General features: G+C 42.6%; 1 protein-coding gene across 4 annotated transcripts in view; it reads left to right on the forward strand.

Moving 5' to 3' along the window:
• Window positions 1–12,006, forward strand: part of grin3ba (glutamate receptor, ionotropic, N-methyl-D-aspartate 3Ba) — a 74,740-nt gene that overhangs the window by 44,291 nt on the left and 18,443 nt on the right. For all 4 annotated transcript variants that reach the window (XR_013305166.1, XR_013305167.1, XM_077620907.1 and 1 more), the window contains exons 2-5: window positions 1,553–2,238; window positions 6,341–6,837; window positions 7,528–7,799; window positions 8,820–9,056. Coding sequence is in view for 2 of the 4 variants with exons in the window: in XM_077620907.1 (XP_077477033.1) it covers window positions 1,553–2,238; window positions 6,341–6,837; window positions 7,528–7,799; window positions 8,820–9,056 (1,692 nt within the window). In the remaining 2 variants the exon portion in view is untranslated. The remainder of the gene's footprint in view (window positions 1–1,552; window positions 2,239–6,340; window positions 6,838–7,527; window positions 7,800–8,819; window positions 9,057–12,006) is intronic.

Genomic DNA, 12,006 nt, shown 5'->3' on the forward strand with positions numbered 1-12,006 from the left:
AGTATCCCCAAAGGAAGGCGTTGTCGGAAGGGGCGAAGACTTCCATCTGTGTGCTGCGTTCAAGGACAACAGTGTTATCCAGTTTGGAAGCGTATGAAACGAGCTACTGTTTACGCTGGGGTGTAGAACTGTGGACGCGACTGTCACCCTGCCAAATCCAAAGCGATTTGGCGGATTAAGTCGTATACACACGTGCTGATTGGGATGAATTTGAGCATTTTGCTATCAAAAAAGGAAAACCTCGATTGTCGGCTGTCTCTAAAAGATTATTCTGTTAAAGTGAGCTCTCTTAAAATTGATTTCCCCTGTCCTTTTTGAATGGTTGGATGACAATTCACTCATCTAACTTAATCACAGCCATTTACAGCGCAAAACGTCCAATTGCAGCCAACCATTTCAGTCAAAATGGATTGTACGCCTTGAATCTTTAATAACACACAACTACTACTACAATGGTGAGGGCCAGTTTATCCAATCAGAAGCCAGAAGTCATTTCGAACAATGATCTATCTACGTGTGTGTCGCTGACTCCTCGCTTAACTTGATTGTGCCAGACCTCATAACGAACAACTGCGGCAAGTGCCCATTTGTTTGCTTTATTTTCTCACCCGCGCTCACAAACGGAACAGTTAATGTGATTAGATGTCATTCAAATCACAATCTGTCTGCTTGCTTACCTATTATTCTGTCTCTCTTTGGGCCTCTGTTCTTTCTCTTCAATCAAATGCTCTTCTCTTTGGAACCTGCTTATTTTCTTCCACTCAAGTTGGTCTTGGAAAAATTTCCAGAGCAGGATTCTTCTTTGCAAATGATGATCATTGCTTGATACAACTTTAAAGGTTTAAGTGTATTTTGACCTGAAATGTATGTCAGATTTCATGAAATCAGGGGTTTCAGAGCAGCTGAAATTTGGCCACCTACAACTTTTATGTCATAAAATTGACCAATAAAACATCAATGATCTTTTTCTTCACTATTGTACCTTTTACGGCAGCGTCTATCTGCAACTTTAGGCTAAAATGCTTATTTAGGATCATTTTGTTTGGATTATTCTTTTTTTTATTTTGCCACCCATGCAACGCCAGTCTGATAATAAATGTTGTTATAATGTGAGCATTTTTAGAGCAGCCTGAAATTATGTCAGGATGTTTTTCATAGAAATACCTTTTAGGATATTCTCTGCCTGCTACACAGGCAATTTACTTAAACATCATGAATATACGTTTCATTAACATGACACGTAACCCTATTTAATCTAACTATAACGCAATCTTTATTTATTTAGGGTAAATGGAGTCATAGTCATAGCGCGTTTCTACCTTCATGACACTCCAAGCACTTTGACACTATATCATCATGACAAATCATCAGAAGCAATGTGTCCGCAACCTGCAGTTTGGGAAAGAGTCATACATATTCCAATATTATGTTATGTTATGCATATTTGTATTCATTAGTTGTTTTTATCTTTTTCCTCAAGCAATTGTATGGATATGATATTCTACTAGGTACTTGATTTATTCATTAAACTGTCAGTTTTCTTCTCCAACAGAATGCATTCCACCTGCAAATGTCGGCCCGCGTGCCACCGTCCTCCCTGGCTGCTCTGCTGCTGGCTGTCCTGCAGGGGGGCAACGGGAACCGGGGCGACACAGAAGAAGGCTTCTGGGGCGCCACAGCCGTGCTCTGCCCAGGCTGGGAGGAAGGCAGTGACGGGCTCCTCTCCCACCTCCAGACCCACAGTGGGACCACTCGCCACCTGTCGGATGTGGTCAATCTGACCCGGGTGTCGAGCGGACGAGGCGAGGCTAGCGAGGAGAGGCGGGAGGACCAGAGGGAAGAAGAGGTCATGCGGATCCTCTCGGCGCGCTTGCTGAGATCCGCCTCGCCCATCTCCAGCGTTCTCCTGCTAGGCTCGGATCCAGAGTGCCTCTCCTCGGTGCTGCGGGCCGCCCAGAGGCTCGCCACGTCGCTGCCGGCCCTGCAGTGGATCATGGGATACCCCCTGTCGCCGGACTCCCTGCATACCTTGGGGGGTCCGCTTGGCCTGCTGGCGTACGGGGAGGTCGGACGGAAGCCCATCAGCTTCTACATTCGGGATGCGCTGCAGCTGATCGGCCGAGCCGTCACCGTGGCGGCCATGGCGCGCCCCGATTTGGCGCTCATCCAGAACGTGCTCAACTGTTACGACAAACCAACGCGACGAGTACCGCCTTCTTCGGGGCATTACCTGACAAGGTATGTGTAAACATACACGTGGGCACTTACACAACAAAATAATTCATATGTATTTATGACATTTTTAAAACACACGAAAGGAAAAACAACAACAAAAAACGAAATGAAACTTTCTGATTATTTAGTATCGGTATCAGCGCCTAGTTTGGCTATTTTTTATTTGAAGTATCTGACAGTTATATACAAAAATTCTGATTTGTCATAGGTCATTTTTCACATTATCTTTACTGGTCTTAAAATATAGGTATCGGATGGGTATCAGATCTACATTGGCAAAACCTCTAGTTATGAATTTCACAATGTTTAATATCCTTTCCCATGGATAAACGCTCTCAAATTATGATTTAAAAAAAATGTAAATAAGGAGTATAAACTTGGGTGGTGGCCTATCAACCTTTTGAGTGACATTTTTAGTGACAGGTCGATGCTGGCTCCATTTCCCAGCTCTGATTTTTCACAGCAGCATGTGCTCAATTTTTGTATGTAAGGGGGATGGCGGTTGCCATTGTCACTTCTTTTGCTGCTCCTTCTTCACTTTCTGAAGATTTAAGGGAGCTTCTGACAGCTTCCAAGGGCTTCTGTCAGCGTGGCTTTTTTTCACACACATCCACGCGCACACATTTTGAGCTGCACATTAAGCCATGAGCCATTAACATTTTCCACTTAAAGCCGAACAAAGCTGCAAACCTGTCATGTTTACACAGCACTTGGTAATGTGAGTGATGCACAGAAACATCAATGTGGCACGGCCTGGACTATCTTTGCACTAACAGTCAACGTGGAGGTTATTTTCAAGAATGCACTGTGATGAAACCACGTATCTTATCCCCTTTTTCTGGGGGAGGATTTGCTTTGAAAGTGCTGTCGAACACTAGCTAGGCACCATCATCGACAACTTAATCGCTAATCAGAGAGTCCTTGTCGTCAGCAGTTAAAGCCAGAGCGAGTCGTGCCAGAACGATTTAGAGTCGGAGTCTATGGGCTAGAATGAGTCAAGAGGGTGTTAAGGGTTGCAAAGCAATATGGGATAATGACTGTTGCTAGATCTGGGAGAAGATGCTGATGTCAAAAATAATAAATCATAATTCAACTTTTTTCAGACCATGGAGTTCGAATAACAATGGAAGGTTAAACAGTCAAGTACCTCTTAAATATTTGCTAATTCACCTTTTTTCTTGAAGCCAACTTTTTGCTGAATCGGCTGTATTCGATGTTCCTTTACTCAATCACTCCCATTAAAAGCAATAGACATCAATCCATTAGACCCTGTTCAGAGTTTTTGGTATAAAATATACATAATTTATATTTTGTCAACTCAAAGTATGTAATGGGTTATTTCTTGGCATCCCATTTCGACTATGTACATGACAGCAAGCAATTAGAAAGGTAAGTAATAGTTTGATAAGAAAGCAATATGAAAGCAATGGTACAATAGGATGATTAAACTTATAGCCTTACAAAAAAGAGGAGAAAGTTTGGCTGCCTTTTTATTCCAGCTGCCTGCAATAATCATAAAGTACCCTGTTGCTTATTCCCGGGAGAGCGTTAAAGAGAAAATACACACACGAGGACAGAGGAAGCTGAAAGGGGAGGAAGAAAAACACAAATTAAGTAGCAATGAAGTAAAAACAGCCCTGGGAAAAATCTGAAATCACTGCCATCTTGCCGGACACTGGTTACATTGCCGCCAGAGATTAAAAGCCCCCAATACAATCTTGGTCAGAGATCATCCCTGAGGGGAGTAAACTTTCCCTGCGGAGGAAGATGGAGCGATACGAGGGGGGAGGGGGGAGGGGGGAGCCAGGGGGGTGACGAATTCCGGAGACTCTTTTATAGAGTCATTACTTACCAGGACCGCTTTGTTGACATTCAGTCTTGAACGTGGCAACGGGCTCGCCAGGTGTTATTGACACCAAGCCATCCCTCTCTGATGCCTCCAGGGAAACTCATCAACATGCCCTGACACTTGCACTCATCTATCAGAGGTGGCCTCTGGTTTGGCACACAAACTTACTAGAGGGGGGAAAAAGGATTGCACGTCCATCCTGATGCTTAAATCTCAAAAAGTGGTAAGAAATGCAAGTTTGAGATTAAGTGTGATTAGTGCTCGGCTTGTAAACAAAGTGTTGGGCTTTAAATCGTATCAACAGACACTAAGGCTCGGCGATTTTGAGATTTTGTTGTCTGCCAATAACAGCTGCCACGACTCACCGACAATTATTCAGTTTTCAGAATGGTTATCAAATGGTTGTTTGTCTCTTTGTGCCCTGCGATTCGCTGGCCACCTATTCAGGGTATCCACCGCCTGTGGCCCAAAGTCAGCTGGGATAGGCTCCAGCACTCCCCACGACCCTAATGAGGATAAAGCGGTTCAGAAAATGAGATGAGATGAGAGAAAAAAAAATATGCAAGAAAAAATATAGATTCCTGTAGTTTCTGCTCTTTCATTGAGCACAACAGCAATTTTATTGAATTTTCATTTGATGCCCTCAGGCCTTGAGTTTGACAGCTGTGACTTAATTCAAAACAACATAAAAACCAAGTTTTCAAAAATTCTCAAAAGACTACTAAACGATACGATAACAAAAGAGAATGTTGTCTTCTGGGCCAAATCAAAAGCCCTATTTAATAAAGTAGAGGAAAAGGGACTTTGAAGAAATGTGAGATTTAATTTTTTTTGGGTTGTTGTCGAAGACAAGACCCGCGGGTGGGCCGCCTTAATGAATCATCTGTCCTTTGTTATATGATGATTCAGCCGTGCTATTACCATGAGTGATTTCAGCATCCCAGACCGAGGAAGCACTTGCGCTTTTATTGTCAACACAGCTGATGAGGAAACATAAGCAGTAGGCAATGGGGGTGGCATCAGGTGCATTTGGAAAAAGGCTTTTGCGGGAGACATATTATATAAATTGATTATTGCACCGTTAATGTAAGAAATGATGCCAGAGAGCAAGAAAAGAATCGGTGGAATTTGCAAACGGAGAAAGATTGGAAACCTAGGTTAATGACCCGTGTGATCAATCCATTTGATTTATTTTACAAAGCATATCTCATGCTTAATGGGGAAGGGATTACATTCTCTGCACGATCATTCCCATGTTGAACCCATGACGCGAGAGTCTAAAACAAGGAAAGACGAGGTAATCTCTCTTCCTAGATCATTGACAATCCACAAGCGGCTTTCCGAGGTGGTGATCCCGGCTTTTTTTAACATTTAGACTTCCCGTGGGTTCGTTTCTAGTTACCCAATATGAATCAAGGTCCGGTCAAACATCAGACCGTCAGGTTCACGGGGCAACGCTGCTTCAAGTCAAACGCTAAGACATGAGCTAACATTATGCCTCAAGATTCCGGATTTCTTGTCCTAATGTATTTCTCGGGAAAAGAGACCCACGTGAAAGGCATCGTGTGAGTGATGCGCATAGCAATGGCTTGTTAGACCTGAATTTTCCAATTCGGAGACGACCCCACACTGCTCCACATTAACTTTTAATTATGACTTTCCGGGAGATGCAATTCCCCTGACCGAGATGACTCGCTGAAGCTCCACTATCAGAGCTTGGCCTTCCGCAATATCCTTTTTAACCTTTTGATTGCCTCTTTCCCAGTTCCCATTCCTATCATTTGGTTAAAGTCGGGCTGTTTATTCTCCTGGCAGGACAGTGAACAAGTACTGTATTTCCTGTGTAGGATTTGAATTCTTTGCAGATTGCAAAAAAAAAAATATGCATGTTAAAAAAAGGTGACAGAAAGGTATGGAAATTGTGTTTGTGACTTTGCACCTTCTGGTCTTCAATTCCAAAACATTTTACCAATCCTTATTCCTCATTTTTTCTATAATCTCTTTCAGAATGCAATAAAAAGTCATAGCTGTTTAAATATTCCCCTCTATACTACAAAAAATATGACCTATTAGATATACTAATTAAATATTTAAAGTGGATTTAGTAACTCAAATGCTTATCTCATCTCTTATTCCAGTATTCCCAATACATTTTACCTAGCTAATATTTTGAATTTAAAAGTTTGTAACAGATTAATGGCTAATCTGAACATTTCCTTGACTAAATACAATATGACCTTTTATCTATCCATGCAGGTTTTTCCCCAATACCTCCTTCACTGGTGCCACAGGACTAATCCAGGTGGACGCCGGCCTTTCTAGAGTGCTTTCCTCACAGCTCTTTCACATTTGGAGCCTCAAAAAGGGCGCTCTGGGCCAGCCCGCTTGGGTTACAGTGGGCCAGTGGTCCCGAGGCAGACTGGAGTTGGAGGGAAGCGTCCACGGCCTGGTAGGAGGCTTCAGCAGCAGCCAGGGTCAAGGTCTTGGTGCTGGAGTGAGGGGTGGTGGGAATCAAGGGGACTTTAACGCCGGGGGACGCTGGAGGCCTGGGCTCTCAGTAGAAGGCCACCGTCTGCGGGTGGTGACACTAGTAGAGCACCCATTTGTTTTTACTCGCGAGGTGGACGAAGATGGACTGTGTCCAGCAGGGCAGCTCTGCCTGGACCCTAGGACCAACAGGACGGATGTAATACAAGGACTCTTCAACCAACTGCATAACCCTAACGCATCAGTGGCAGACTGGGAGGCCAACGGTAAATTGGTTTTAAGTTCAGTTCATTAGACTTTATTGATTATAAATTGATATGCTAGAAAATAATGATGTAAAATTTGGTTTTATCCTTTCAAATGTGCCAACGTGAGTGACCTTTCCTATAGATTTTTTCTTAAACACATTTCAAGCAGCCTTGACCTAAACACCGTTTCACTCCTTTAAGATAACCTAGCTCGAGTGACCTGCCCAAATCAAATCCATATTTTTTCCATATTAATTTCCCATAAATTAGTTTTCATGAAACGAAGATCTAGATTCTAGACCCAGCAACGTTATCATCACACTAATCCTTACCGCCCAAATCCATATTTATAAACTTCGACCCTAATTCCTAAAACACAAGCCCAAGCACAACTACTTAGACATAGCCTTAACCTTAACTTTAACACTAACCCTTAACTCTCACTAATCCTGAATTCTGAATCCCTTACCCAACCTGAATTTAACTGACATAATGGGAGCATTCCCTCTAGCCTGTCAATAAAATAGAAGTTGTCAAACACCAGTTTTGCAGGCTGCAAGCACGGCAACAAATCAAAATCTCATTTTGGCTCAAGCTCTGAACCGGCACCAACTCGGTGTGAGAAGGGTGTTACGCAAGAGTCAGCATTAATCTACCTGTTCCAAGGTTCATCGCAATTCCGTTCACATCACCGTTCTCCCTTTGCAGGCCTTCCAGAAGACCTGCGCAAGTGTTGCTACGGCTACTGCATTGACCTACTGGAAAAGCTAGCTGAGGATATGGGCTTTACTTTTGACCTTTACATCGTCGGGGATGGGAAGTACGGGGCAATGAGCGGCGGCGACCGCTGGACCGGCCTGGTGGGTGACCTGAGGACCGGCACGGCCGACATGGCGGTCACCTCCTTTTCCATCAACTCAGCCAGGAGCAGAGTCATTGACTTCACTTCACCCTTCTACTCCACCAGTCTTGGCATCCTGGTACAATGGCTCTTGGTCATAATTAGTTCAATTTGTGCTATTTCGGTCGTCCTAATGATGGCAGGGAATGTAGGGCATGTCCTGACAATGAGCTAACATATTCAGTCATCTTTTTGTCTTGGTCTCACTGAGCCAGTGGCTCGAAGTTACATGAGTATCCGTACTTCTATATACGTACTAGTATTTCTGTGAATACGGTCCACTAACACCACTTACCTTTTGGCCCCTCTCATCCTGCAACAGGAGTTTTTTAGCATGTGAATAATTGTTTTCACTCTATACCATGCCTATTAATTATGGAAATTCCAAAAACCAGCAAGTGTCTAAGATACCGTTGCGACTCCAAGAGTCACACGGTAGGAAGACATCTGAGCACAGCCTTGAGACACACTGCCTTTGTTCGTTTGATTTGTTAACATCTCCCCGTGCGCCAGACACGCTTCGATGTATAATACGATCAGACAGTAGGGGCTCATTTTAGAATAAAGGCTCATCTGTCTGTAAGAAAAAAAGAAGAGGCTAGGGGGGGAGCTATGCTTACCCTTCTGTGCAAGACAAAAGTTGCAAAAGGAAGTGTGTACAGTTTTTACAATCTAATTATGGCTTAGTGTGTTCACCGAAAGGACACCTCAGAATGGTGGTAAAAATGCAGAAAGATACCAAGATGACTCCCTTAAGGATTTTGAAGGGAAATGGTACACCGTTAACCGGATTTTTTTTCCAGTCGACTGATAACCTCTGGACTCTCAAAGGCTTAGCTAGAAAGGACTTATTTCAAAAGAATAAGGGAAAACATGATGATAAAAAGTTATGGGGACTCTTCACAATATGTTGACACAGAGACATAACAGGCGCGCTTAAAGTTTTATAACCTAAACTAAAATACAACAAACCACCACAAACTCTGGAGAATTCATCCGAATGAGCGCCAAGTGGTATCCTAAACAGATGGGCGACACTAAATTGTTTAGTTTTTTGGCCTGACCCATTTATAGTTAAACATATGTTGGACTCTCCCAGGTTCGCAGCCGGGACACCGCTGCCCCCATCGGCGCATTCATGTGGCCCCTGCACTGGTCCATGTGGGTGGGCATCTTCGTCACGCTTCACCTCACCGCACTCTTCCTCACCTTGTACGAGTGGAATAGCCCCTTCGGGATGACCCCCCATGGTCGAAACAGAGTGCGAGTGTTCTCCTATTCCTCCGCCCTCAACCTCTGCTACGCCATCCTGTTTGGACGCACCGTCGCCACCAAGGTAACATTGCAATTATTTCCCTGTCTGATGGGCATTTTGTTTAGAGCAGGTGGGATAAAGCGTGGAGGAAAGGCAATAGGACAAAATCAGTTAAGGTAATTCAGAAGAAGATTTAGGAGGGTTTTCCAGCGCAATGAAAAAAAAATACAAAATATAACTGGGAAGCAGAGAAGATTGATTGAGGGCAAGGTTAGAAGGTAGGCAGTGATGAAATAGGGAGCCATGGGGAGGATAATACAAGGGTAAGTGTCTCAACTGAGATTAGAAGAGTTATGACCGACATGATTGGGATGGATAAAGTTGAAGGGGGTAACATAGTGGAGGTCGGTCCTCTGTGAGTTGCAAAAAGTTTGACACCGCTCAATGGAATAGGCTTTAGAAGGGAGTGTCTTTAAGATAAAACAAACAAAACTGGCCTAATCCCACAGTCATAGGTTTTGAGAAACATTCTCAACCGACTCAATAGTGGAGTGCCTTAAAACCTTTGACCAAGGTTTTAGTGGTCAGGTTTGAGCGGTTTTCTCTTTCCGTCATGTCTTCAGAAATCGTATCCTTTTTATTTTCCCTGACAGATTTGAGACTGAAGTGAATTAAACAATGCAGTTCCTAAAACGATGTGCTTATGCGCAAGGTGGAAAAAGTAAAACTTTATATACTTCATTCCGTCAAAGGTCGATTGGCCTAGGGCTGACTATCAAATGTGACTGCCTTTTATGAAGTGGCCAAGTCTTACGTGTCAGAAATTCCTACGGGAGTTTGAAAGAAGATCTTGAGGCACACTTGGACTTGGTGCTGTGTTGATTTACTGATTGAAATGCATTCACAGCCACACCAGTGGTTGCAAACAAAATTCTGCCTGAGGTATTCATGGTGTGTCCAATTTGTAGCTGATGTCCTGCTACCACCCTTTGAGCTAGAAAGGTTGTTTTGAGAAAGGTCACTTCCCTGGTTAAATGTTTTGGGAGTTTCCAACTGGTGGAAAACTCACCAAAGAGATTCAGTCTGTCAGTCTCAAGATCCACTCAAAACTTCTACACCTGTGTAGAAGTGGAGGCAAATAAAATGCATTATTTAAGTTCATAGTGTAATATAGTTTCCTGCCATTTTAAATTCTATCCGACAAGTAAAGTTGGGCAAAGAAAAGTCCTGTATTTTCTATTAATACAACTTCTGTAGTCTTCAATTGAAAGATCGAGAGCTACAAAAATATTTCATTTTATAAATAAAACAGATTAGAAATACAGAGGGAATTATTGCCAGTCCCCCCAAACCCCAACCACTTTTTTAAATAAAAATGTAAAAAAATAAGAGATGGAAATGAATAGTAATAAATAAATTAAGACCATTTATATATTAATTTTTTTTTAAATCTAAAAAGAGAATACATTTGCACTCTCCCCTTATTGCTATCAAAAAAGTTATTACTGTCCAAATGCTCTTTTTGATCATTTTTATGTCAAGTATGTCTCTAAACAATTCATACACTTTAAAAGCTGTCGGTTAATTTGCTAATCGATTATATATATTTGATTATTAGCCAGTGCTGGATTTATATGGATTGGCTGACAAAATGGCCCTCTGAAGGAAACCCTAAACACAATGTGGCCCACGGCAAAGAAGACAGACACTCTGCCCTACGGTGCTCTGGAGGGAAATCTCTCAGTTGTTCTGTATTGTAACACCTCTCACCTACTTTCAATTTTGTCAATATTAATCATGTCAACCTAGGAGTCTCTTCTTAAAACGCCTCAATATCCTCCCGAGACCTCTTTCCCAATGGAGCCGAGGAGGGTAAGAACTGGAAAATAGCCGGATAACCAGATAATTTGTTTTCAAATCTTGACAGTCTCTTCCTGCCAGCTTTATTGTTGAACCTCCAGTAGCACAAGGTCATTTTGACCCTCTATCCACTTTACATCTGATTTGAAAGCATACACCAGCCAATATACACGCATGTTCACAAATCCAAATATGCAACATCAATGTCATTCCCTTGTACATCTCGCCATGAGTTGGCAGGCCATCAACAAATAAAGACACCATCCACCCCCACCTCCCCCACCCGCGGTCCCAAGAGAGAGCCTTGCCAATGAATCGGGGATAAGTGAGAACAGAGGGCAAGTTATTAAGAAGACCTTCGCCTAATTGAAAGGTTGCAACTTTGATCCCTGTGGTTAAACAGATTTGCCTCCTTAGTAATCTTGCCACCCGTGAAAATGACCTTGTGGGAGCATCTTTCACGCTACGTCAGAGCAAAATAATCACTTTCTAAGCTGACAACATCATTGAAAAAGGAGCCGGGCATGTTTTTACCTCCAATTAATGACTGTTGTAATTTACTGTGCAGCACATGTGCTTGATGGTTTCCATCCTCAGGTTTTGTGTGAGCAGCCTTTCGTAGACGGACCCATGGGAAGCATTGAGAACACAATTTAAGGATATATTTTGGAGTATCTTGTCACAATGATTCAGATATAACTGCGTATTCAGAGTGATGATGCCTATTTGCGGTGGTTGCTATGGATTTTTCATCACATCTTTAGCCATTTTCTCATCTTTTGTGATGGTTTTAGTACCCTTATTTTTTTATTTGTTTGGTAATCGCGTCATTTGATATCAAAGGTTGGTGTCATGTAAATCTTGCAAAAAGCTTCTCTCTCCATTTATTCATGAGACTTTACACATTAGATATAAACAGAAGTACAAAAATAAAATACACTGGATGGTTTTTCCTGAAAGCTACCCCGAAACACACAATAAAGCAAACATGTCTACTTTAAGATAAGGTGACTTTTGTGGTTACATGACCACAATAAGGCGACCTTTTGAGGATAGGGGCCGATTAGTATTGTGCCGTTCAAAGTCATTTCATACCATTTCACCTTGTAATAAGTGCTTACGACCCAGGTTTACGGTGAGGTGTGCAGCCTTTACAACGAGAGCAAGTTGT

The sequence above is a fragment of the Stigmatopora argus genome, chromosome 15 (assembly GCF_051989625.1).
Source record: "Stigmatopora argus isolate UIUO_Sarg chromosome 15, RoL_Sarg_1.0, whole genome shotgun sequence".
NCBI classification, from domain to species: domain Eukaryota; kingdom Metazoa; phylum Chordata; class Actinopteri; order Syngnathiformes; family Syngnathidae; genus Stigmatopora; species Stigmatopora argus.